General features: G+C 44.7%; 5 protein-coding genes across 5 annotated transcripts; 4 read left to right on the top strand and 1 right to left on the bottom strand.

Annotated features, from left to right (window-relative positions):
- Positions 1–17: 17 nt before the first annotated feature.
- Positions 18–1,217, top strand: GL218_08638 (Galactose/lactose metabolism regulatory protein GAL80; the record flags this gene model as incomplete). The annotated part of the gene is made up of 2 exons (XM_033585444.1): positions 18–612; positions 670–1,217. 2 exons carry the CDS (start codon positions 18–20, stop codon positions 1,215–1,217), a joined length of 1,143 nt encoding a protein of 380 aa, XP_033440579.1.
- A 6,737-nt stretch (positions 1,218–7,954) lies between these two features.
- On the top strand, positions 7,955–10,206 carry GL218_08639 (Translation initiation factor RLI1; the record flags this gene model as incomplete). Its single annotated transcript, XM_033585445.1, has 7 exons — positions 7,955–7,974; positions 8,053–8,077; positions 8,147–8,158; positions 8,216–8,248; positions 8,354–8,723; positions 8,792–10,122; positions 10,180–10,206. 7 exons carry the CDS (start codon positions 7,955–7,957, stop codon positions 10,204–10,206), a joined length of 1,818 nt encoding a protein of 605 aa, XP_033440578.1.
- A 1,375-nt stretch (positions 10,207–11,581) lies between these two features.
- On the bottom strand, positions 11,582–14,258 carry GL218_08640 (Pre-mRNA-processing protein prp40; the record flags this gene model as incomplete). The annotated part of the gene is made up of 6 exons (XM_033585446.1): positions 11,582–11,734; positions 11,787–12,593; positions 12,646–12,762; positions 12,821–13,859; positions 13,908–14,056; positions 14,115–14,258. 6 exons carry the CDS (start codon positions 14,256–14,258, stop codon positions 11,582–11,584), a joined length of 2,409 nt encoding a protein of 802 aa, XP_033440444.1.
- Positions 14,259–14,810: 552 nt separating this feature from the next.
- Positions 14,811–16,689, top strand: GL218_08641 (uncharacterized protein; the record flags this gene model as incomplete). Its single annotated transcript, XM_033585447.1, has 2 exons — positions 14,811–14,991; positions 15,056–16,689. The coding sequence occupies 2 exons, from the start codon at positions 14,811–14,813 to the stop codon at positions 16,687–16,689; spliced, it is 1,815 nt and encodes a 604-aa protein (XP_033440445.1).
- Positions 16,690–20,613: 3,924 nt separating this feature from the next.
- GL218_08642 (uncharacterized protein) lies at positions 20,614–21,973 on the top strand (the record flags this gene model as incomplete). The annotated part of the gene is made up of 5 exons (XM_033585448.1): positions 20,614–20,769; positions 20,837–21,197; positions 21,263–21,380; positions 21,431–21,495; positions 21,555–21,973. The coding sequence occupies 5 exons, from the start codon at positions 20,614–20,616 to the stop codon at positions 21,971–21,973; spliced, it is 1,119 nt and encodes a 372-aa protein (XP_033440442.1).
- Positions 21,974–25,346: the final 3,373 nt, after the last annotated feature.

Genomic DNA, 25,346 nt, shown 5'->3' on the forward strand with positions numbered 1-25,346 from the left:
CCCAACAAACAATTATAATGCCTCCAATTCGAACTGCAATCATCGGGCTCTCAAGTTCCTCCTTCGGAAACTGGGCCAGTCATGCCCATCTCCCGTACCTACTCAGCCCCGAAGGCCAGAAGAAGTTTCAAATCATTGCATTATGCAACTCGAGCGTAGATGCTGCCAAGCGTGCTATTGATACCTTCAAGCTACCACCTGAGACGCGCGCATATGGTGATCCAGATAGTCTTGCCGCGGATCCAGATGTTCAGCTCGTCGTATGCGCGACACGTGTGGATAAGCATTACGAGACAATTCTTCCAAGCGTACGCCAAGGCAAAGATACATACGTGGAATGGCCCTTGGCTCAGAATGCGTCACTCGCAAGTGACCTAGCAACCCTCGCACGGCAGAAAGGGGGCAAGACCGTCGTAGGACTGCAAGGCTGGCATGCACCAGCAGTTATGAAAATTCGAGAGTTAATAGGGAGTGGTCGCATTGGAAAGGTATTGAGTAGTGAGGTTCGTGCGTCTGGGGGATCAGTGGATAGGCTTTCCTTGCCGACTGGGCTGGAGTACTTTGCGGATAGGAAAGTTGGGGGAAACCCATTTACGATTGGATTTGGTCACTGTGAGTTTGTATAAAATTCTTATTATGCCCCGTACTAATACTCATGTATTATCATAGTATTCGATTTCGTTCAGTTCGTGCTTGGAGATATCCAAGTTCTACACTCCCATTTACAACTCCAACGACCGGACGTGAAAATCTGGGACCGATCAAGCGGAAAAGTCGTAAAAACAGTTCGTTCGGATGTCCCTGACCTAATTCTCGTGATCGGATCGCTACAAGCTTCGGAATACGTTACTTCAGGCGCAACAGTCCATCTAAGATTCCGTCGAGGGCAAGCTTTTAAGGGAGAAGACCCCTTTGTATGGTCAGTAAATGGAGAAAGGGGCGAGATCCGTCTCAGTGCCTCGGGCGGACCAGGAATCTCAGCAGCTTCCCACGGAAAACCGCTAACTATTGAGGTTCACGACTTTGATACGGATAAAGTAGAGAATGTGGAGTGGAATTGGCATGGAAGAGAAGAGCTGGATATATCCGCAAGAATAGTTGGCGCCCTTTATGAAGCATTTGCCGCCGGCGATGCGACGAAGTATCCTACATTCGACCATGCCTCAAAGCGCCATGAACAATTAGATAAGATATTAGCACAGTTCTCGGCCGCGTAAATGGCAGGTAGTCTTATAAGCCAGCCAGTGCCGGTATCGTTAAAGCAGCACCTGTTCATTACATTCCTTCAAAATGGATTCTCCCCTTCAATGTTCCTATACTAAATAATATCCATGACTCGTTATGATACCCCAATAATCGTAATCTATAAGTAGCATCACTCTTAATTAAACTCATCGCCTTAACATGACGTCCTCCAGGAAGCCCAAAGGGGTAGGGATGAATAGCCGCGTCTTCTTTTCTTGTGTACTTGGGGATATATCAACGGAGTTTAGGCATACCTTGAGAAGTCATCAGTAGTATCTGAGATATAGAAGGATGAAGCAGACGAAGTATGAGATAAATGTCGCTAGTGGATATACAGTTAGTGATGGCTCTAATGTAACCCCATAGTCCTTTTGTGCCTTAGAAAGTAGATTGGATATCTCTATTAGAAACTAACTACTAATTAGCTATGGTCTGTATGCTTCAAGCCAAGTAGCCGTTGAATCGATATAGTACTATTTTGGCTTTTTGAGAACGAATCTGCGAGTGTAGAAAGAGACGCGATAAGCCCCCATACCCTTTCCAAGCTTATTGTGTCACACATTGCACTTGCTGTACTTCTGGTTTCTCTCGGCGAAGTTTGGTCAGCACCCTGTTCCACGGCCTATTTCGTTTTCTCTCTGCAGCTTCCTTCTCTGCCCAATACTTCTCTTGCTTTTCTTTCAGCTTCTGGGCACAGATTCCCTTCATCTCCCCTTCCTCCATGATAAATACAGAAGTGTTTCCGCCAAGCCCTATCCATTCCTCGTTCTTGACGACATATGCGTAGCCAGGTTCAATGACCGCCCCTTGTCCATCAATGAATATTACGCCGCGGAGTAGAAATATCAGGCAATCGTGAAGGCATGGAAAATGGATTTTGATGATAAGTACGGTAGGAGGGAGGTGATCGGGCCCGCTGTGGGAGTAATGAATATCACGGGCCGGCTCCGATCTTTGGAACTACGTGCTTGTTAGAAGTTATATTTCGTTTCATTCAAACGTATCCCGCTACGAATCACTAACATACCTCCTCCTTCAGGGCTTCTGTCACTAATCTGCTGTCGTTTTGATCGATAGAACTCCAAAATCCCCTGCCTCTGGGACCTACTATCTTTCGTATAACTGGCATGCTGATAATAGAAGTAGCTAACTACGAACGGTTCGCTACGTTTTTGAAGTTGTTCGTGACAAGTAGGCTCGATTAAGTGACACCTGAGTCAAGATCAGGCTGTGTAACGACCTGGCAGCGGGGTCATGGTGTCGACATGTGATTGGTCATTATTCTTAACATGGGATAAATATCACCTTTAATTCGGATCATTTGCCTTTATAAACAAGTATTGAATATCCTAGATCTCAAAATTCTAGTATCCTTCCATTCATTGCAAAAGTATATACCTGACAAAGTACAGTACCGATAACACCAAGATATAGAACCAAGAGAAGTAAAAAGAAATGGCATATGATATGACCTCTCCACTTTGTGGTTCTTGCAAGGCTGTAACTTTTACGATGCTGCTCTACGGCTTCGTTCACTCTAAACCCTTCGCAGACGCTGTTGTATCTGGTAGGACATGCAAGCTGTGCAGGTTGATGGTGTGTATGTATTCGAAGCTGCAGTTGGAGAGCCCTTGGAGTCCGTATGAAGTTGAAAAGAGGTATGATATGATATCTGACTCCCTTCTTTCTCTACCAGCGGTTAGACGATGGGTAGTTGGAAGAGAAGACCTACCTTACTTTCAGACCCTGGCAAGACCAGTGGAATACTTGTCTTGGAACCGAAGAGAATATATGGATTTCATTCTCGGGCCAAAACTCGTTTTGACATCCGGAAATTTTGGTGGCGGGAGCACAATCCAGGTTAACGCATGTGAAGGTGAATTTCTTCCGTTATGTCTAAAATGTTTCATTTCTAATAGTTCGCTAGATTCCTATTACCATTTATCCGACATGGTTCCTCTGCGAGATGTTACTGCATGCACAGCATCTCGGAACTATACTATGCTGCGCAAGTGGATGAAAAATTGTATGGAAACCCACATAGAATGTCGTCCGTTAGAACAGAACTCAGTTTCCGATCCATCTTGCGAATCTGTTACTTTGCCTACCCGACTAGTCGATGTAGGCTCTCCTGATGGTGAAATATGCCCCTTCTTAGTCGAAACCGAGGGGAAACAAGGTTCATATCTCACACTGAGTCATCGATGGGGAAAACGCCAAAACTACAAAACTACAAAAGACAACATAGAATGCTTCAAGCAGGCTCTCCCACAAGAAACTCTACCACGCACATTCAAAGACGCAATAATGGTAACTCGTCAATTGGGATTTCAATACATCTGGATTGATTCTCTATGTATCATCCAAGATGACAATGAAGACTGGCTTCGTGAATCGGAAAAAATGGGAGACATATTTGCGTCATCAAGCTGTACCCTTGCGGTAGTTCATGCGTTGGATGACGATTCTAACGATCAAGGGCTTTTCCCCCCTCATAACGATGCGCTAGCAGTGAGAATATGCTGCCCTTTCAGTAGGGAGGCCGTTCCTAAAGCCTCTGCTAAAATACGCAATGCAGCCGGACGGGATTTCGTCTGGAAGTACAAGTGGCTCAAGAAAGAACATGGTGAGGACGACGTCAGTAACATCATTCGTCATAACACCATTGTATTGCGGCCTCGGATCGTCAGTCTTCCTTATAAAATGAAGCAGAGTGAATGGTATAATCGTGGATGGGTATTTCAAGAAAGAGTGCTTTCAAGGCGAATCATTTATTATACAGGAGACAAAGTGTACTGGGACTGCTTTCAAGAACAGGGCGATGAACAAGGAGTAGAGATACGTCAAACTTCAAGAAATGCATTGATTTCTCCGAAGAATATAACAGCACACACTGCCCAGTCCTTTGCGGAGATGTTGGCTATGGAATACTCCACTTGCCAGCTTACCAAGCGGAAGGATAATCTCCCTGCTATTTTAGGAGTTTGTAACAAGTTCAGAGATTATGGACAAGCATTCTATGCGGGTATTCTGGACGATGGCACCGGCCAAAGCCTTCTTTGGCATGCATACGAGGATTCTATGCCGCAATATAAGGATTTCCATGCACCATCCTGGACCTGGATCGGTCGCTCAGGCAAGCCTTCGTACTATATTCCTTGGCCACATGAGGCAACCTCAAGAAGTCTAACTAATAGCATGTCATTCCAAACGCGAACATATTGCGATTCTAATAATTCGTACGGTCTGTGCGAGGGTACCTGCACCTCGGGGGATGTTTCTCTCGTTGCGCCAATAGGAGAACTTTTTAGGTACGAGAAACTGTACGATATGGAGTTTGAGGGTTTCGATGGTCCAATTGAAAGAGCGCCTAACCAGCTTCTAATCTGGGTACTCGGCTCTGGAGTCCATCGTTTAGGCGTTTCAATCCCTAGATACGATATTGAGAGAGGAATTACTATATACAGTCCACGCAATCTGTTTTTGCCCCGCCATACAGAGTTTCTGCAGGACTCTGGCTGTATTATAGGCTATTTCGTCCCGGATGTGAGCAGATCTAATAACGAGCCCATTTCGGTAATTTGTGCTGGAGTTCAGCTGTGGGAGTCTAATGGATCGCTGGAAAGACCGTATGGTGGGCATGTTGAAGGTTACGGTTATAACCAGGAAAAATGCATTGATATAATTGGACTTGAGAAACTAGCGGATACCCCTACGAGATATCGACGAATTGGCCGAGGTAGGATAATATGCAACGCTTGGCTCGGTCAATGTACAGAGAAGAAGATCACTATCGTTTGATAGTATTTAGTTCCAAGATGCAATGAAAACAAAAGTATTTTCCCGTGAGCGTTCTGCAGCATAATGCAAGAGCCGCCCCTGTCCTACCAGGTCGAGACCAGTGAAGTAGCTTCCCCAAGTATATCAAGAGTTTAGATGATGGCTATGTAGAGCATAATTGTTGTAGTCATCTTGGAACTAATAATAGGTTGTCGTTTAGGTAAATAGTCATTTTGTTTGAGTCCGACGGCCATTTGATAAATAAGACCGGAGGGCAATCCCTAACGAGTACATATATTCGAATGTATAACTGAGTTATATATTCCTATGGGCCAGCGCCTAGCCTATTCTAATAAGGCGCTTATACATCCCTACCTTTAATGAAGAAAGAAGCCAACACCAATGGACGATAGATAGTCACGGACAATAAACACTACAGTAACAAGTTATACACTATGATGATGTAGTAGAATATGTTAGCTTCGAATAAAATAAAAAGAGGAAAAAAAGTCTTTTGGAATATGCTCGCCTAGTTCAATTGTTGTAGAGATTGCTTTTGAATCTCAAATAAAAGGGGTTGACAAGAGAGGAGTTAGTTGCATGAGTAAAAAGGAATTTCTTCCACACAATTCGCGTATATAAGTAGTATAGGCGCTTAAGCTAATCTTCATTACTTCGAGTCCCTTAAGAAAATAAAAATAAAAATAAAATAATACCTTATAGTCATTTATCATCAACTAAACATCAAAAAAGGAAAAAAAAAGATTGCGGTGAGTGTGGATCGAACACACGGCCTTCAGATTTAAAGAATGAAGTGAACTTCAGTCTGACGCTCTCCCAGCTGAGCTATCCCCGCTTTATTGTCAGTCTAAGTTTAAAGGTTATATTCAAAAGTCCAGGCCGAAAGTCTGCTAGAAAGTTTGCATAGGTAAGTTTACGAGACGATAAGTTAGATCTATTCCTTGGAAAGCCTTACTTACGGGTAGCATATTTAATGTACCCATTGAAAAAAATTGTCTAGCTATAAACGCGTGGTGCTATTTCGTAGGCCATGCTGTTATATCTAACGATTTTGCTCGCGAGAGATTGAAACATATAGAGATAAGCATGGCCTTAAGTTGAAGTTCTAGGTTATTTCGAATCATCTAAACTTTAATCTACCAACTTAACTCTTAAGTTAAATCATGCATGCAACCTAGGTCCTCGGCGATGAAAAGAAGACGAAGAAAAGAAAACAGACAGAAATGTGTACCTAGGTAGGTATTTATTTTCTTCATCGGATCTTAATTCATCATTGAGAAAAATTCGTAAACGTTGAAATATTCTTTCGTTGGTTTTAAAAGCTTCTAGATTTTCGAACTCCTCCCATAAATAAACTCCATGAACTTAGATAATTTGTTCAATGCCTCGTATTTAATATTCTCTTTCATCTTCAAGTCGGGCCTCAAGGGTAAAAAGGGTTAAAGTTCATTTATGTCATCATAGCGCATAGATGATAGTTGATATAAAAGAACCGCCATTGGAGAAGACTTTTACACTTGGGACACGAAGCAAAAGGTAGCTCATCATGGACCTGTTTTACCTTGAGATCTGAGACTCAGTACCTAACGTGTAACTTTTCTAGCTTCCATAGTGAATTTGCTGGATTATAGCCATGCTTTTCTCAGACGAGGCGGTTAAGTGTCGAATTGAGGAATAATATCCTTTCCAGAGACGGATCTCGAGAGCGACTCCCGTCCTACTCGTTCTCGTTCTTTGAATAACTAATAAACCTGATGGTATAATCCCTATCGGGTAAGATTAAATGAATTAGTAAGTTTGAATCAAGTAGGAGTAAGTATCATTAGTAAAGCCTAACACTCATTGCGCAGATTTTCTAGTTAGGTATTGTAAGTACGAAAGTTTTGATATCTCAAGATCGACGCCCTGTCATTGGCCAATCCCACCAGACCGCCCGGCAGTATCATGCACGAAAAATGTATGTGGAATTGATTGAAGTGTCGTAGGAAAATGTGTTGAACACGTAAGTAATTATAGGAAAACAAATTTTCCTCAAGTTACTTAACTATATGTAGCTGCCTACATAATCTAACAATAGTGCGCATTTACCTATATTTTAAGTGTTATAGTTACCAGTCATGCAATGTAAATGGGAGCTCTACGAGTAATGGTATATAAAACTAAATATCAATCAAGAATATCATCCAATCAGCGGGGATAGCTCAGCTGGGAGAGCGTCAGACTGAAGTCCACTTCATTCTTTAAATCTGAAGGCCGTGTGTTCGATCCACACTCACCGCATCTTGTATCATTCTTCATTCGATCTTTCGGGGTTGTGATGGTTTTTTTTTTCGCATTTTTTCTCTCTTGTTTAGATCCAGACTTTAGTTCTACTATGTTTGATATGTACTTGCCTTAATTTTATGATATTTTACTTTTTAAGCTTAAAAGAGTTTGACTTGGTTAAACCTTCTTTGAAACTTAAGCGAGAAGCACAGTGCATTGTATTTCACGTACTTACATAATATACGGATTACCTCAGGTACAAATTACATAAGGTACATGTAGCGTCTAGTTTTTCCACTACGCAGTTAAACAGCATAATGAAATAGACAAACAAACCAATCAGAATTCTCCTGTTCATAATTTTCAGGTTTACCATCGTTCGTAGTGGCTCACTTGTGATTCAGCCACGAATCACCCCTCATTGCCGACCCTATGTGTAATTTTTGATACCCCACCGAACTTTGAAATACATAACTCGTAACTTTCTATCAGGCGCATTTTGTCGCAACATTTTGTCGCACCAAATTCAACGTCACCCTTTGTTCCTTATATCGTTGGCCTCACGATATTAGGTGACATTTAACATATTCTTCCTTCTACCTCATATCCCTTTACAAGGAATTGGTCGTCATATTCCCCTACTATGGCTTCTAAGCTTACTCGGTACGTAAACTATGCGATTTCATTGAAATTCATCCCCTGCTTTGTACTACTATATATATGCTAACTATTTGATCTTAGTATCGCCATCGTAAACGATGACAAGGTGCGTTTGATAATATTTACTCTTCTACTTGATAGCGTTAGGATTAAGCTAATATATGATGTCTCGTAGTGTAAGCCCAAGGTAAAGCGACTTGAGACCCGAGCAATAAAACCTTATGATGATGCTTACATTCTATAGAAATGTCGACAGGAATGCAAGAGGTCTTGCCCGGTATATATTCCCTCTCTTTTTTTTTTTCTCCTTTCCGACCCCTAGAACTAAAATAGTGGAATTTATAATCCTCAGTAAATCGGTAACTTATTGTATACTTGGCAGGTCGTTCGTAGTGGAAAGCTTTGCATCGAAGTTGCCCCGGATTCGAAGATAGCTTTCATCTCCGAAAGTCTTTGCATTGGATGTGGTATCTGTCCCAAGAAATGCCCCTTCGATGCCATCACCATCATCAACCTACCCACCAACCTCGAAACCCAGGTCACCCATCGATACTCCGCGAACAGCTTCAAGCTCCATCGATTGCCGACGCCGCGACCTGGCCAGGTGCTGGGTCTTGTCGGAACCAACGGTATCGGAAAGAGCACAGCTTTGAAGATTCTCAGTGGCAAGCTTAAGCCTAACCTAGGAAGATATGAGAACCCGCCGGACTGGGAAGATGTCATCAAGTACTTCAGAGGATCCGAGTTGCAAAGTCAGTCAGCATTTCCATTTCACTAGCAAGCATGTTTCTCTTTGAATTTTAACTGACACGTAACCTAGACTATTTCACCAAGGTCCTTGAAGATGACCTAAAGGCCGTTGTCAAACCCCAGTACGTTGACCAGCTCCCGCGAGCTGTCAAGACGCCCGACAAGAGTGTCAAGTTCCTCCTCGAGCACAGATCCGCAATGGGCAATATGGACTTGGTCCTTGACACCTTAGAGCTTCGTCATATCTTGGACCGCGATGTTAACCACTTGTCTGGTGGAGAATTGCAACGATTCGCCATTGGAACAGTCTGTGTCCAGAAGGCTGATGTATACATGTTTGACGAGCCTTCTTCTTACCTCGATGTCAAGCAGCGTCTTTCTGCAGCTCGAATGATCCGTTCTTTGCTCGGCCCGGATAACTATGTTATTGTTGTCGAACACGATTTGTCAGTCCTTGACTACCTTTCCGACTACATTTGTGTTCTCTACGGTAAACCCGCTGTATATGGTGTCGTTACTCTTCCCCACTCGGTCCGTGAAGGCATCAACATTTTCCTTGACGGTCATATTCCTACCGAGAACTTGCGGTTCCGAGAAGAATCTTTGACGTTCCGTATCTCGGAGGGCACTGATGACTTCCAAGCCGACAAGGCTCGCGCCTTCAGCTACCCTAAAATGGAGAAGACTCTCGGAAACTTCAAGCTCAACATTGACGGCGGTGACTTTACCGACTCGGAGATTATCGTCATGATGGGTGAAAATGGTACAGGAAAAACGACCTTCTGTAGGCTTCTGGCCGGCGCTCTTAAACCTGATAATGCCGAGAAGGTTCCCGAGATGAGAATCAGCATGAAGCCTCAAACTATTACCCCTAAATTCGAGGGTACCGTCCGACAACTATTTTTCAAGCGAATCAAGCAGGCATTCCTTTCCCCGCAGTTCCAGACTGATGTCGTCAAGCCTCTTAAACTGGATGATTTCATCGATCAAGAAGTCAAGAACCTGTCCGGTGGTGAACTGCAGCGTGTGGCTATTGTCATGGCACTCGGATTACCAGCTGACATCTACTTGATTGACGAGCCGTCGGCCTACTTGGACTCCGAGCAGCGTATCATTGCAGCACGCGTGATCAAGCGCTTTATCATGCACGCTAAGAAGACGGCTTTCATCGTAGAGCACGATTTCATCATGGCTACATACTTAGCAGATCGCGTTATTGTGTTTGACGGAAAGCCGGGTCTCGATGCCCATGCTAACACGCCCGAGTCGCTACTCACTGGATGCAACGCTTTCTTAAAGAACCTAGATGTCACCTTCCGTCGTGACCCGACAAACTATAGGCCTCGTATCAACAAGCTGAACAGTCAGTTGGACCAGGAACAGAAACTGGCTGGAAACTACGTAAGTTAAATTTGCTTCTAATGTTTCATCGAGGCTTATCGCTAATATAATACATAGTTCTTCTTGGAAGAGGACAGCTCTTGAAACGGGCGTCCCACGTGATAACGGCTACCATCAAGGCCGCAAGCATCATAAAAATACCCCATCAGCATCGGATACCGGCATTTTAGGCGTACAAAAAGGGGGGTCGACGCGCCGAGAGAACGGGAGCGCGCATGAGTTATCCGGCATGGATGCGGATGGTGGGGAGGAATGCGATGATCCGGACGAACATCGAGTGCGGCGACAGTCTACCCCCGTTCGTCTAGTCCTACAAATATTAGGTTCTGGGAGCACCTCTTGCTGCTTGATAAGGCAAGACTGCGTTCTAGCCACGACTTATCTTGCTGCATAAGTTTATTAGGGCGTTACTAGATCCGTTGGCTGCAGAGTGAGGGACGAATGGCCCAAACGGATGACTGTCGCCATATCTACCGATGGCATATATATAATAACATGTGTCGTTGGGGCTTTGAGATCATCGTTGCTATTAAGGATAGGTAGATAGAGACTTCGCCCGCAGAGAAGAGACGGGGAAAGAAATACACGGCTTGTTCATCAGAATGTACCTCGGTGTATTTTAGTGAACTAGACTGTTTTATTTATGATATGGTGAACTCTCTAGGATGATTAATGCTTCAATTACCTCATAGGCACTCCCTCTTAAGATATTACAAACGTGTAGGTTGTAGGTAGTAAGTAATTCTTGCACGTAGCACACCAGACTAGGTCGTATTATAATAGATAATAGCTATCTTCTAGTTTCAACCGTCGAGAAAGTTTCATTTCACACAGCAAAGGAAAAGAAAAACATGCGAATAAGCAATGTAGATAAAACCAGGATTATTACACTATCTACTAAAGTCCGATTTTCTCTATTAGGGCAAAGGAGGGAAAGTATACACACCGAGATCGTATTCCAAAGAGTCTTTTTTTTTTCTATCTGGCCCCGGGCCAGACCTATTACCACCGTATTAAGTCCTGCAGAAGCGTGAGAAACCTCTGGATGCGTAAAAAAACGAAACGACCAAGTCGGCGTTATAAATGAACGTACAGGGAGAGATGTGCGCGAGTCTTCTTTTTAGCTTTATTCAACGGCGATACTATGGGAGGGCGAAGTATACGATGGCGAGTTTCCGAGCTGCATCCGGGTGTCCCAAATCATCTAAGCTCCACAAAGAACGTAGTCGGAAATTGACACGTACTTTTTCAGTTTATTGATGAGCCTTGATGGTCAATACTAGGGCGGAGCAGCCCATGTCTTGCTTGGAGACGCCTAAGTATGGCAAATGCTGCGGTTATGTAGTGGACCTTGACCGTCTAATCTCGGCCTAAGGCTATCGTTGGAGCTTGGAGTGTATGAATCAATTAGGGGGTGGGGGATAATATCAAAGATACATTGTATAGATCAATCAAAAGGCTAGTCTTCTTCGATTTCACCCTCTTCGCTACCGGAGTGCACACCAGTGTCGTCTTTGGTAGGCGGCTGAACTGCTGGCGGTGGTGTCCTAGTTTTAGGACGAGGTTCACGATGGGGGGAACGCTCACGGGGTGTTCTTTCTCTTCTTAGTCTCTGTATTCGCGTTAGCTGGTTATGATTAATGATAGGGATAATCGAATCATACCTTGGAGTCTCTAGAATCGTGACGATCGAGGTCATCGTCTTCCGCTCGGCGGCGTCGAGATGAGGTCGGACGTTCATCCCCATAAGGTAGTTCTTCGACGGGGCCTCTCTCAACGCGACGCCGATACTGCCGCTCTCGTTCTTCTTCCCTATCCCGTCTTTCTCTATCATAATGACTCGGTGGATCATCACGTCGAGATCGAGGTGGGTATTCCCTATCCCGGTCTCGGTCCCTATCTCGGTCCCGTTCACGTTCACGCTCCCGGTCGCGGTCGCGGTCACGTTCACGGTCTCGATCACGGTCCCGGACATCACGGTCTCGATAAGAATCCGACGCCCGACGGTCAGATAACAAACTCTCAGCCATACTGGACTTACGATAATTCTTCTCGCGCTCAGCAATAGCTTTGCGGCGGTCTGCTTCATATGCATCTGGCTCCGGGCTGCGGCTATGGCGTGGCGGTCGTGCGCGGTCACTACGGTGAGAACGATCTCCCCTATCTCTATCTCGGTACGTACCACGATCAATAGACCGTTCACGGCGTTTATGACGATCCCTATCTTCATCTTCCCGATCACGAACTCGGCGAAGGACCTTCTCAAACGCGCCACGGCGCGCATCTTCGGATTTGACGGCTTGGAATTCGGCTGCGCGGGCAAGACGGGGTCGAACCTTTTCCCAAGTATCGTCTACAGTAATTGGTGGGTCTACGTGCTTAATGTAAGACCGGAGGTCATCAATGGCCCTCCTCTGCTGTCTCTCAGAGTGTTTATCCTCATCGGACCGTTTGGACTTCTTTTCCTGAAGCTATTAAATAGGTCAATAATAAAGTCTTCAACAAGTTATATCTTGAACATACCCGTTCGAATATCAACATTATTATATCGCCATCAATGTTAGCAGTACGTCGATCATTTTTCAGTACAGATGAAAATTCTTCGAAAGTGGTCTTGGGGGTAAACTCAAAACGGTTGTCCTGGATTCAACGTCAGCTAACCAATACCATCGAAGGAGAGCAACGAAATACGACTTACATCCATGACATCGAGCACGTCGTTACGTGTTGTGCGGAGGGCTCGTTCCTCTTCCTCGACGATATCCCAGAAGAGATCAAGAGGGCTTGATCCAGCCTGGCCGCAAATCGACTTGAATCGTTCATCATTCTCGATCAGGGGATATATTTGACTCCATTTAGTTCCGGCCTTGATCTTACCAGCTCTACGAAGCTCCTGAAGCAAGTCTGTGAACGCGTCTCGTCGCTTCCGCTCGACGCGGAGCTTTTTATTTCTCTGGTTCTGTCGAGTCTCATTAAAGCTCCGTTCCAAGGACTTGATATGATTTTGAAAGGCAGTCAGGATATCAAAGTTGGTAAGAGTTTTGTACTTCTCATCATTCTGGAAAGGAGCAGTTGCCTTGAGGATATTCTGAGCCTCAGACCAGCGCGTGTAGGGCTCTAGGTTGAGCTTAGGGAGAAGATCAATGAGACCATCCATTGCGCTCTTCCTGACACCGGCCTGGTTCTCCACGTGGGTCTTCTTCAGCTCTGCTATGTAATCCTCGAACAACTGACGTCGCTCGTCTTCATCATTAGTTGAGCGGAAGATTGTTTCGCGCTCGATGATGGGACGGGCGGTTTTCCAACGTGTATAATGCTTAATCTCAGGGTGGCTCTTGAGCATAGTAGCAAAATCAGCACGAAGTTTTGTCAACCTATCCTTTGCGCGCTCCTTGTCTTGAATAACCATATCTTGGCAGTACTTCTCGAAGGCAGCTTTTCTATCCTTAGGATCCTTGATAGATCGGTACTGAGGATCCTTTATCGTAGCCCGCATAGTCTGTTCCCAGGTCCAATCGGGCTGCACACCGCTCCGGCGTAGCAATTTCATGAAAGCAGCCTCAGCTTCTTCAGGGGTCGCATATTCGGGTTCGTTGCTCGCGGGAACAAATGCCTGGACACGCAAGTCACTACCATGTGTCAACTGACGAGACTCGGGGAAACTCTCTCGGTGATCGCGATAGTGATCGTAGTTGGAGTTCGAATATGAGTTATTGGAAGCATGTGGCGTAGCCGGCCTGCCTAAGTTAGAATAAAGTATAGAGGACATTCGATCAGATGCTTACGCGGGTGTCGAAGGTGTAGCTTCATGGCCTAATGCTTTTCTATAAACCTCGGGCATCTCCCAAGAACTTTGCTTCGTTTCAGTATTATACCAATACTTGCGCCCACCTTCGGCGGTATATTCCTTCCATGGCTGGTTCGCCAAAGCGCGCTGTGAACAAGATCAGTATACTGAAGCGACATGGACATTATAGACGCGCAAAACAAACCTCGGCAGGTGACATCAAATCTTCTGGTTTTGTCCATTGTGTCGCTTTAGTAATTGAATTATAGTAATAAACGCGTCCATCAGGACTTTTGTATTCTTGCCAAGGGTTTGGCTGGCCATAATGGCCGTTGGCTCCATTCATCATGGCTAAACTTTACGAGCGCTTTGTATTTCCCTATTATCAAGACGCCTAGTTAAATGCTTTCTCCCGTTAAAGGGAAAATGCAATTGATGGAAACTAAGAAATTAGAAAGTAGAAAATGCGGTCGGTGAAGGATCTCGGTTGGTTTTGACAGAGATGAATATCTCTGAGCCAACGGAATGAGGGATGCGAAGATTCAGAAAGCTACGAAATTTTAGCTCAAGAGGTTCGGAGTTGGGAAGGGAAGGTACGTACCTATTACCTTAAGTTACCTAAGGTAACTTTTTTTAGTACTTCGTACTTCGTACTAAAAGCTTAAGACGGAAAGGCGCATACCCGAAAATGCGTACAAGCAAAACGCACGGACCAATTAAGCATATTGCATTCATCGTGAAGCTTCAATAACACAAATAAGTGAAGGGTACTTTAGAGGTACGTATTCACATCTCCCAACTCCATCCTACATGATACTTGGACATATCTAATTTCGAAATGCGTCAACTTCCTACAAATAGTTCTGAGCATATTTATGATTAATATAGCATCATTTAGAAAATGTCCACTCCTTCGGTTAACGTAACTCCCGCATCGACTTTCGACCTTGTTGACGATTCAACCCTTACGTACTTCATACCCCTTGCCACGAATTTTGATGTTGAGGAAGCTTTTAAAAATGATGCGAATAAAACCGAAGAACCGTTCAGTTCTGTAGAACGGCGAGAGTCTCTTTTCTTCGGTATGTTATTCTATATCTCTTCCAAGAGGTTCATTTTCTCACCATGCTCATTGTTAGACCCCAGATGAATCCGTCGACATTTACTTCGTCCTTACAAATCCTCATATCCAAGAAGACGTCTTACGATCCTCCCTACGAAATGTAATTCTCTCTCTCGAGGCGCAAATCGTCAATGGAACCGCACTAGACCGCGACGGCCAACCAGCCTCCGAAGTCATTTTCACGGGGCCAGTAGAGAACCAAAAGGATCCGACTATATTGTTCAGGCTCTCAGGGGAAGATGATACCCACTCCGAAGACAATTTTCAGCAGTATTCCGTGGCCGTATGGAAGCAATCGGTATTTCTTAGTCGGCCTAGGATGCGACTTCAAAGCCCTTCTGTTATTTTCAATGCGACAGCGAGCTTCCAAATCGGAAACCAATCCTTGGCAGATGGGCCTCGAGATGGATATCTACCAAGTGGCATGGCATGGGGTCTCAATTTGCTCGAATCTTTCGGAAATGATCCTGCTATGAACGGGATCAAGCCCCATCTATCGGCACTACGAGTATCTCGTGTTGCGCCAGTCACACAACAAGCCAAGGGCCAACTACGACCTATCAAGTCTTCGTCTAAACTTTCTATGCGCATCTACCCAGCGGCGCATTCGCGCATGCGTTTTACCCATCTTAATACCACCCCTTCTACAGCAACCGTTCTCGCGATGCTAGAACTTGACTTTACACCCTTCTTTGAGTGTGAGATAATCCTTGACAGCATATCAATTACAGTCGTGGAGGGTTTAGTAGAAGATCTAGCAAATCAGTCTGGAATGCCGCTCCCTATATCATGTGTAGCTCACGACCATGTCACGTTTCTATATCGTATTTCACCGGCTGAAGCTAATGTTGTATCAAAAAATCCGATACGGGATCTTAGCATTGCTATCTCTGCGAAGGCTCTAGTTCGTCCAGATATATCCGAACCACGATTAAGCATGGCGTGGACTACTACGGTTGATTTCACGGTCCCCGTAAATCCAGGATACGGGTCCACCATGCAACCGATCCAACGCATGCATCGACCAAGTCAACTCTCGATCGGGGGTGACAGTACCATATCTTTAACGGCACCATCCGTTGCCCGACCAGACGCATTGCCCTCCCTCGAAGCCGCGACGACACGAGAGACCACTGTACCTGATATAGGAATTGCTATGACTTTCACTGGCCCGCCCCCAAGTCATCAGATCTTCCCCGGCGATGAATTCGTCTGGAATGTATTCGTCGTTAACCGATCGCCCGCGCCGTCGGCAGCACCAAGAAAGCTAGCAATAGTGGTGATTCCAAAGCGAAGGCGTAATGAATCCCGAGTTAATCGACCGCCCTCGATTTCTCGGTTGCCTGAAGTCTCGTATAGCCTATCTCAACAGCTAAAGACGCCAAGGGACCGAAGCGTGGCAGATGCTGTTCTTGACGAGAACGTGGTCCACGCCATGCAACATAACAGTATTGTCGAAGGCGCAGAGGTAGTTTGCCTAAGCGCAGATGTGAGAGTTGGACCGCTCGCACCCGGAGCATGTCACATTGCTGAGCTTAGGTTTTTGGCCTTGAAAGAAGGCATCGTAAGTGTTGAAGCTGTGAGAGTTATTGACCTCACCAATAATGAGCATGTAGATATCAGGGATTTACCCACCGTCATTGTGCAGAGTAGATAGGCGCAAACCAACATCCATAATTAACCTACTATACTACCTACTCTTCAATACAAACTTCGTAATAAGTATTCCGAAATACAGAAACCGCCCAAATAATTATATTAGCTCTCTTTCCGAAGGCATTAACTCCCTTCACATATACCACGCACTATAGATACGCATCCTTATCTTGTGTATATCAGCATACGTAGGAGACACTTAGTACCTTGGATATGATTGTTAACAAATTTCAGTAATAATTGAGGCTTCAACATAATCTCATATGTCTACGACCGAGAATCCTTTCTCTCACTCGCCCCTTTCCCTGATGCTCCCAACCCCGGTATTAGTACTCCACGTATTTATCACCTACTAAATGTGGCTTGACATAACTTCCTTTCGTGGTAAAACTGAGACATTAATAAGGCGTAGTTCCACTGACATCCATGATGTGTATGTTTTTTTTTTTTTCAGCCAGAGCGTAATGGATGAATTCGTATACATACGTCGTCAAACACGTATCCAGCAATGTCAGCTTCGGCAAAGCATTATAAAACCTACCTAAGAATCAGGTATATTTTCCTTCATCATTCTCGAGGTGAGTTGATTCAAAACAGCAAGCGCCGCAGGCGCCTAGGGTATGTTACCCCATGCCAAGGAGCAAGGGACGATTGAAGTCTTCCGCGCTTCACGCTTCGTTCGTGGGGGGGGACATAGGTCGGTATGTATAAGACTTGTTCGCTTCGCTTAGGTAGGTAGTTCCCATCGGGTTTCGAGATGGGGTTCTCGATTCTTTGCCCTCCCGGAAAGAAATCCGGTGGCCGGGGAGTAAAGAGAAATATGCTGCGCCGAATGGGCAGCCCGTGGGGCCTTGTCCTGGGCACAACTAGGTAGGCAGGTCGCGGTCGGTTGTGCAGGCATAACGTCTTGGGAGCGTCCAAGCGCACCTGGGCATGTAACATCGCCTCGTGACAATGCCGGCTGCAGGCTTCGGGGGCCCTGGTCCGCATATTAAGGTGGAAGGACGCCGTCTTCTCGCTTCGGCCGTATTTAAGCAATTTTTCCTTTCCTCTTCTGGTATTTTCGCTCAGACGGTCTCGAACACGTCCGTGGGACAATGTAGTCAGGGAATATGTTCCCGTCGGTCGTTCTAACTGTCAGGCACATAACATAGTAGAAATGCCGTCGACTTTGGTACGTTTAATATCGGTTGGTTTGGTATTTAATCCCTTGGAAGATACTGTGGCCAGCAAGGTCCATGATACTGAAGAGTATAGCTAGCATGGTTTCTATTTACCTCGATTAAAGGAATTAGCTACCTAAATCAACTACGCCGCCAAGCGAAGTCATTCAAGCCCAGTCATGTAGCCAATTCTTCAGTAACGTCGGGACCGAGCATCAGAGCACATTGACCGGCGAGGTATAACTCCTACAGTACAATTTCAGGGTGATTAAGTTCAATATGAAAAGCAAATGCTATTAAGAATTAGACATGAGAGTAATATTTTTGCACTCTAACATTTCAGACGTGGTGCATTAATATAGGTATATAACACTTGACCTCAATCGTGAAGGGAGTATTTCCTAGAGTCAGATGTTGTAATACCTATTCGGAATGAAGTTTAAAAGTCGTCACGATAGTAATATTCGGCACGAAAGTGCGAAACTCGCCCGCACGTCCGGCAGTTGGCAAGCCGTCAAATCTATAATCTGGGGATAGCGAACTAAATGTTTTTTAAAATATGAAACCGAACACTCCAATAGCATATTCGGAGATTTACCGTCGCTAAAGTATGCAGACCATTCGCTACCCATTTAGACGGTAGCTGTTCTCTGTTCCTTCTTCTACGATGTTACCATTGACTTCTCTTGTGGTATACGATCTAATTTCCAAGAGTAGACTCAAATGCCACCTAGGTATCCTGGCCGACCCCGGCGGACCGGATCGCCTTCCGAATTCGTCTGAGACTGGGGGTTAAGAGTGTACCTAATGTAAATACTTAGTATGTAGCGGATGGCTCAAATACAAAGCGAAGTATCTTTCATCAGCCCTTGACCTTGGATGATGTACATATTTGCGTTCGCAGTAAGAGATTTCACAGGCAGAGTTAAGCATACACGTTCGATCTAATGTCGACACATTTACAGGGGTTCCATGAGGTGGGGTCGTTCCTTGAAGTGCAGCAATACGGCGCAGATTCAAATCGGGCTGCTATGATCCGAGCAGGCATTGTGAGACACATGTTAGCGATGTCGTCAGGAACAGGTAAAGCCTAGTAGATGAGACACTTGACGGCTCGGATTCCGGAGTCCAGCAGGACGGATACGTAGATGACATGTAAATGAACTCAACACATCGGCCGCTGGAGACACGTGTAGGTAATAAGAAATAAATATGTTTCTGCATAACCATAACACCCTGCGCGTCTTGTCGCTGTTAGTCAGTGACTTCGCGTAGTTTCGAGCGATTTAGGCTGTCGATCACCACGCCAAGGGGAGTGGAACTCGGCAGAGAATATTAAGCGTAAATTGTGGACAAACTCTTCAACCGATATGGATATCATCGCCGTGCCTTGCATTCGCAGTAACACTCGCTATTCTCATTGTTATAAGTGTCAACAGAAGCGGAGAGGGAAGAGAAGGGGGAAAGGCGATACCACCTATGTAGGCGATGTCGACTATTACATATATCAGACACGATAGAGTTCATCGGTTAACCCCCAAAGCCCCTAATCCGTGTTATCAATGCGGGCATATCAGTAGCTTGTGAATCGTTTAAATAAAGTTGCCAAATTCGAATTCTGAACGTAGGGGCGTGGCACAGCAGTTTATGTCTTTGCGCGAGTCCGTTCCACGTCTCACTCACGAGGCTACCAAAGGTAAACATATTTACATCGGCGTCCCACGCCACTTCAAATGAGTGTTGGTACGCATTAGGTAACTTTGCGGCTTATTAAATACCGAGATGGTAGGTAGAGAAAAATGGCATATGTATGGAAGCTCGTGGCGCATATGCATACTACATAGGAGTTCGTGTATAGTACGTTACATTTAACTCATTCCCTATACATAGTAGTCGAATCGTTTCTATCGTTTCATTGGCCACAAAGAACCAGCTAGCCAATGGTTCCTCCAAGGGAGTATACAAGGGACCCCAGCTCACAATATAAACAAGGGCAACTACATATGTAGAACCCCCAAGTGCATAGAGGCCGGGGAAGAAGATGGTGTTATGCCCCAGATACGAGGTGTTACGCCAAGTAGTATAGAATAACACCCGGTTTCATTACTCTGATGCCCTATATGACTATTAACGAGAAAGAGCCAAGTTAGCAACTACTAGTATATATATATAGGAAATATCCTCCTTCAAGAGGGTATAATGAGACCCGGATAGGAAACCATAAATGGTATGTACTTGAGATACGGAGCCACTTATATCGCTGCACATCGTAAATCATATTTAATCGACATACGTTTATAGAAAAGAGCGACTCGGCCAAGACATCAGGGGCCTCATCCAAGCGAACGCAAAATTGTAAACCCATGGCTCGCCATCGCCTAGATCATCCTAGGGTACTACGTTGAATCCCTTCATAGTCTAGCGTACGGTCCTACTCGGAGCGTCCCAAGTCGCTGAGATACCGCGTTACAACCACGCATTTCTATTATTTTAATTTTTTTTGCTTGTAACGGGCCGGCGATCATTTCGCAATTTGTCTAGGAGTTGCGGCACGACAGGTCAAGTATCCGCATTGAACTCCCCTGCTATAGATCCGAACATCTGCAACTGGACTTGCGATGGGGGTCGTGCTCTGATGATATACATATTCCCCGGCGCCACTCAGTTGATCGGAGTCCGTCCCTTCGGGATCTTGCTGCCCACTCTACTCCCCTAAACTTTATGTTCAACATCGCCTCGGTCCCTGAGGCAAACAGGTCAAAATGGCGGCAGTACAGGATACCTTAGGGCCCATGATGAATGCTGTTAATTGGGCGTTGACAGCATTGGCGGGAACGTTTCTTGGTCTACGACTGTATTGCAAGTTCAGTCGTCACAGGGGGTTATGGTGGGACGATCACATCTTAATATTCGCTTGGGTAAGTGATGAAATCTCGACTTCGGTTATAACAAGACATTTTCTAACCTACTATGGCGACGTTATAGGTATGCCTTATCGTCGCTGTCGGGTTCATTACCAGCTCGATTTCATTAGGATTTACCAGCCCGGCAGGACCTCAAACCCCTGAGGCTGCCATTCGACTTCAAATCCACGGAGGTGTACAGAATGTATTTTTCGGATTGGCCACGGTTTTGAGCAAGACCTCGTTCGGAGTTACACTGATGAGAGTCACTGAAGGCCGCATGAAAATGCTTGTCCTATTTCTCACCGTCACTATGAACATAGCCGTGTTTCTATACATTATATTCACCTTCTTTAAATGCAAGCCGGAAATATATTCTTGGATCAAAGGGCCCGGTTGCTGGAGCACCGAGAAATATATTCACTACGGTATATTTGCTGGTGGTAAGTGAATTCTATATTATCCTTTAAATGTATGATGTGAACTAGTTCGCTGACTCGCGGTGTAGGCTACTCCGCTTTCGTGGATTTCTCGTTTGCGATTATCCCCTGGTTTTTGATCATGAACCTTCAAATGAGGACGAGAGAAAGATTCGGCGTTGCTATTGCTATGAGCTGCGGTGTAATGTATGAGTCACTACAACTAAGAATTCGACGGCTTGCTAATTACCGTCTAGTGCTGGAATAACCGCCGTGATGCGATGTATCTATCTGCCACTCCTCACTATCGGGACATTCTCGAGTAAGTTAATTGCGCTATAATATGTGCGCTTGTAAACTCGATGACTGACTCATGATTAGCTCAAGGCACAACACTGGTAATATGGTACGTAGCTGAATCGTCGGCCACCATCGTCGCGGCATCAATCCCTGTTTTACGAGCCTTGATCAAAGAAATATCCTCGTCCATGGACCGTTACAACCGTAGCACTGGCAATAAATCAGGCCTAAAGAGTCATACGAAAGGCACCCCGAGGGGCCTACATGCTAGCAATGTTGTAACGACAGTTATCAGTTCTCGGAGAGATCCACATGATCCCCACGGCGACGCGAGTAGCGATAAAAGTATTCTCGATGGAGCACACGCACCGGGAAAATCCTCCGAGGGGAGTAGAGGGATTATGCAAACACAAGAAGTCAGGTTGAGTTATCACGACCGAAGCGACAATGACAGCGAACAAGGATACGAGATGGAATCTATGGGAAGGAAGTCGCCTTAATTTATGATACCCGCAATAGCTATGCCTAGCAGGACTTAACAGCTCTGCCGAATTTATGTATAAGATATTGTACGATTTACATGCGACATGTTATAAACCTCAACAGCCTATTTTCAAACGTACTCATGGAAGCGCCTCTAGGGTCGAGCCTATCATCGAGGCATAAACAGGGGCTATAAATATGTTTCATCTTGATCACAGTAGAAAGCGTATGCGGTTGCCACTATTTTCTTACCTAAGTCGGTCCTCACATCCTTTATGAGTATCCCATGATAGATATCTCATTGCTAATAATGAGCCCATCAACACTTAGTTCTCTCATTTTAACCCACGATCTCTCTACCGTGACAATATACAACATTTACACTAGGTGTAAACCAGTTAGTTTGTGGGCTTCAATGGAAATTGCGTGATTTGCTATATTGCAACTACAGCAACATTCCTGGTAAAGATCTACATCGTACCCTTGGTGTTCTACGTGGTTAATGAATTATGTAACCTTGTTCGAGAATCACTTTGTAGTTTCTGGAATAGGCCGAGAAAAAAACTTCAATTGATAAACAGACGTAACTTCTTTAGGGAGGTTGTATTACACATAAATAAGTGGTGGCTAACATGTGAATATTTATCTTGATCACCATTATAGCTTAGCTTTCTGAATTCGTACGTGGCTTTTACTAGTGTACATTGAGTACTCTACCTACCTCAGGTACCTTAGGTAGACATAAGTCTTATTAAATATAAACTCTATAACGTTAAGGAGATATTAATCTACGTCGTCGCAGAGTTATATATAAATTTGAGGGGTGGAGACAGCTACGACATAGTGATTCTTTATATGGAGACATTTAATAGTGTTACAATTCAGCTATGTATGCTCTATCACATGAGGTTATTAGGTGGTCTTTCTATATTGTTATTTGATCACCTAGTTACCTAGATTTATTGTTCGTTGGTCCCATGTCACGTGATCGCCCTTGTGGTATGTAATGAGTAGTGGGAGATACCTACGGTTGAGTAGCAAATATAATATTTTATATTTTGGGTATTTAAATGATTGGGTTTGGTAAGATGCATTAAAGGAGTATTGATTTCAGTTTCCATCCATAAATATGTAAAATAATATGAGTAGTAGGTTAGACAAGTAAAGAAGCATAACTCGTAGAGATACGATAAATCAAATATTAATTTAGACATGATCTTCAGTCTAATAATACATACTTCTCTAATAATACTTCAAACAAGATGCACGTGTGCCCAAGTGGCGAATAGTTTAAAAATCAACTATGTAACCATTCGATCACGACAAGCAAACGTCGATTTCCTGATATCAAAAATCAAGGGGTCTCTTAAATCATAGGCACTGATAATATTGCGGGATGGTGCGCGATATGACAACATCCCGCTGTACGCCAGACCGAGAAGGGTTAAGTTTTAAAAGCCACATCTGCGACTTTATATGATTATTCCAGAATCCCGGCTAACATCCTGTACATAGTGCGGCTGAACTATTGATCAAGGAATGACGAAAGATGCGCGGATCTACACAAATAAATTTCATCAGTGCGGACCCTGTTCTGCGGCTCTTCTGGGTCTGGGTGCTGCTGATATGACAAGATGAATAAAGATAGGAGGTATTTACCTACTTTGGTTCCGGATAACCCGCAAAGTCCGGTTCTTCCTAGCGCCAACTGGTCTTGGTACCTTTGGGTAGGTTTACGTGTGTCAGTGTATGAATGAATGAATAAAAATGTTGTGTGCCGTGTGCCGCATCGTCCATCGTCGGATACTCGGAAGAGAGAAACCTGCTTACTCTTTTGTGGTCTCGCCCCAGAGCCCGTGACGTACAACAAAATCACTCAATATAAGTTACGGTGAAGTATCTCGACTAAGGTAAAGTATCTGATTCCGTATTATTTCGTTGCGCAACTCTCGTTTTCGTCGAGCATCGAATAGGCTCCCCCTAATATAACCTATTGACAATAACTTGTCTACTCGTTTGTTCGTTCGTTCGCTGTTCTAGTCGCAACACACAAAATATCTATACGTCCGCTTGAAAGAACCTTGGCATATATCCGAACTTACCGAACTACTAAAAAAAAATCATGGACGACTTTCCTAAGAACCTAATCATCGGACTCGTCGTCTGCGCTGTCGTCGTCGTGGTATCCGTTTGCCTAATTTATTATCTCGCCCTCAACTGGTCTAAGTTGGTACGACGAATTGCTCCCAACCGCTGGGCGGAACCACAGAGCGAAAAAGCAGAATGGCCGCAGCCAAGGAAATCCATCGAGACCGACTTTTCACCTACGTCTTCGCCCACATCTTCTCCTAGATCGTCAAAGATGAGCACCGATCCGATGATCGGACACTTCAAATCCCACGATGACGAACCAATAACACCCCCTCCCAACGTAAAGTCATAAAGAGGTGGCATCTCCCTTTGTTTCTTTCTGCCACATCACGAATTACGAATTACGAATTACGATTATTAGGCATTGCATTCACGGCGTTTTGAAGTAGTTTCGGGGTATGGGTTCTGGTATATCTAGATGCATGATCGCTCAATATGCTGGCTAGGCGTTGTGGAGTTATGAGACGATGGGGATATCGTCCATGACATATTTTTAAAAGGGCTGTGGGGACTGGAGATTGAGGGGTCACACACTAGACCATTAGATCGGGTTGCTCTAGAGTAGATTACAGCCTAGAACATCTCAATGAAAAGCTCTATGAACAGTAACTTCCCTAAAGCACACATGGTTGATCCTCGTAGCGAAGGTAGGGTTCTAGACTCCTAGTCTACCATCTAAAATGCCTGTTGGGATCAATATCATTTCGTCCGGTACACATTTGGGTCGCAACGTAACTCTGTTGGTCAATAGTTTTGATATATCAACACCGATAGACGCTTGGTAGTAGGTAACCCCTTTATGGGGTACCTATATGATATTGCAATGCCTCGTTGCAGTAAATAAGCCTTAAGCGGCTGGTATAGATGACTCAACACTACCATCTCAAACTCATATACATACCTAACCTAGTCTTAACCTCAATTAAAGGTTAATAAGTACTCACACCCCCTCTGTCCGAGTTTTGAAAAAGTAGTACAAATTGACGCTGCGACCCCTATTACTCTAGTAGCGGTGGCGATCGCGGCACCGGCAGCCTCAGCCTCTGAGCGCGAAGAGTTTTTCCTACAAAGTCCGCCGTAATTTCAACCGCATCCAAAGCCACGCCGAAAATAGTAGTCTTGGTCAAGGATTAGCATAGTGATGGGTCGGCGCCTAGGAAGCTCGCAACTTGCATCTCGAGCGACGCGAGTGCGAAAAGAGGATAAAATATTGCTCAAAAAGCTATAATAAGTTAAGAA

The sequence above is a fragment of the Daldinia childiae genome (assembly GCF_008694065.1).
Source record: "Daldinia childiae strain JS-1345 chromosome Unknown Scaffold13, whole genome shotgun sequence".
In the NCBI taxonomy this organism is placed as follows: Eukaryota; Fungi; Ascomycota; class Sordariomycetes; order Xylariales; family Hypoxylaceae; genus Daldinia; species Daldinia childiae.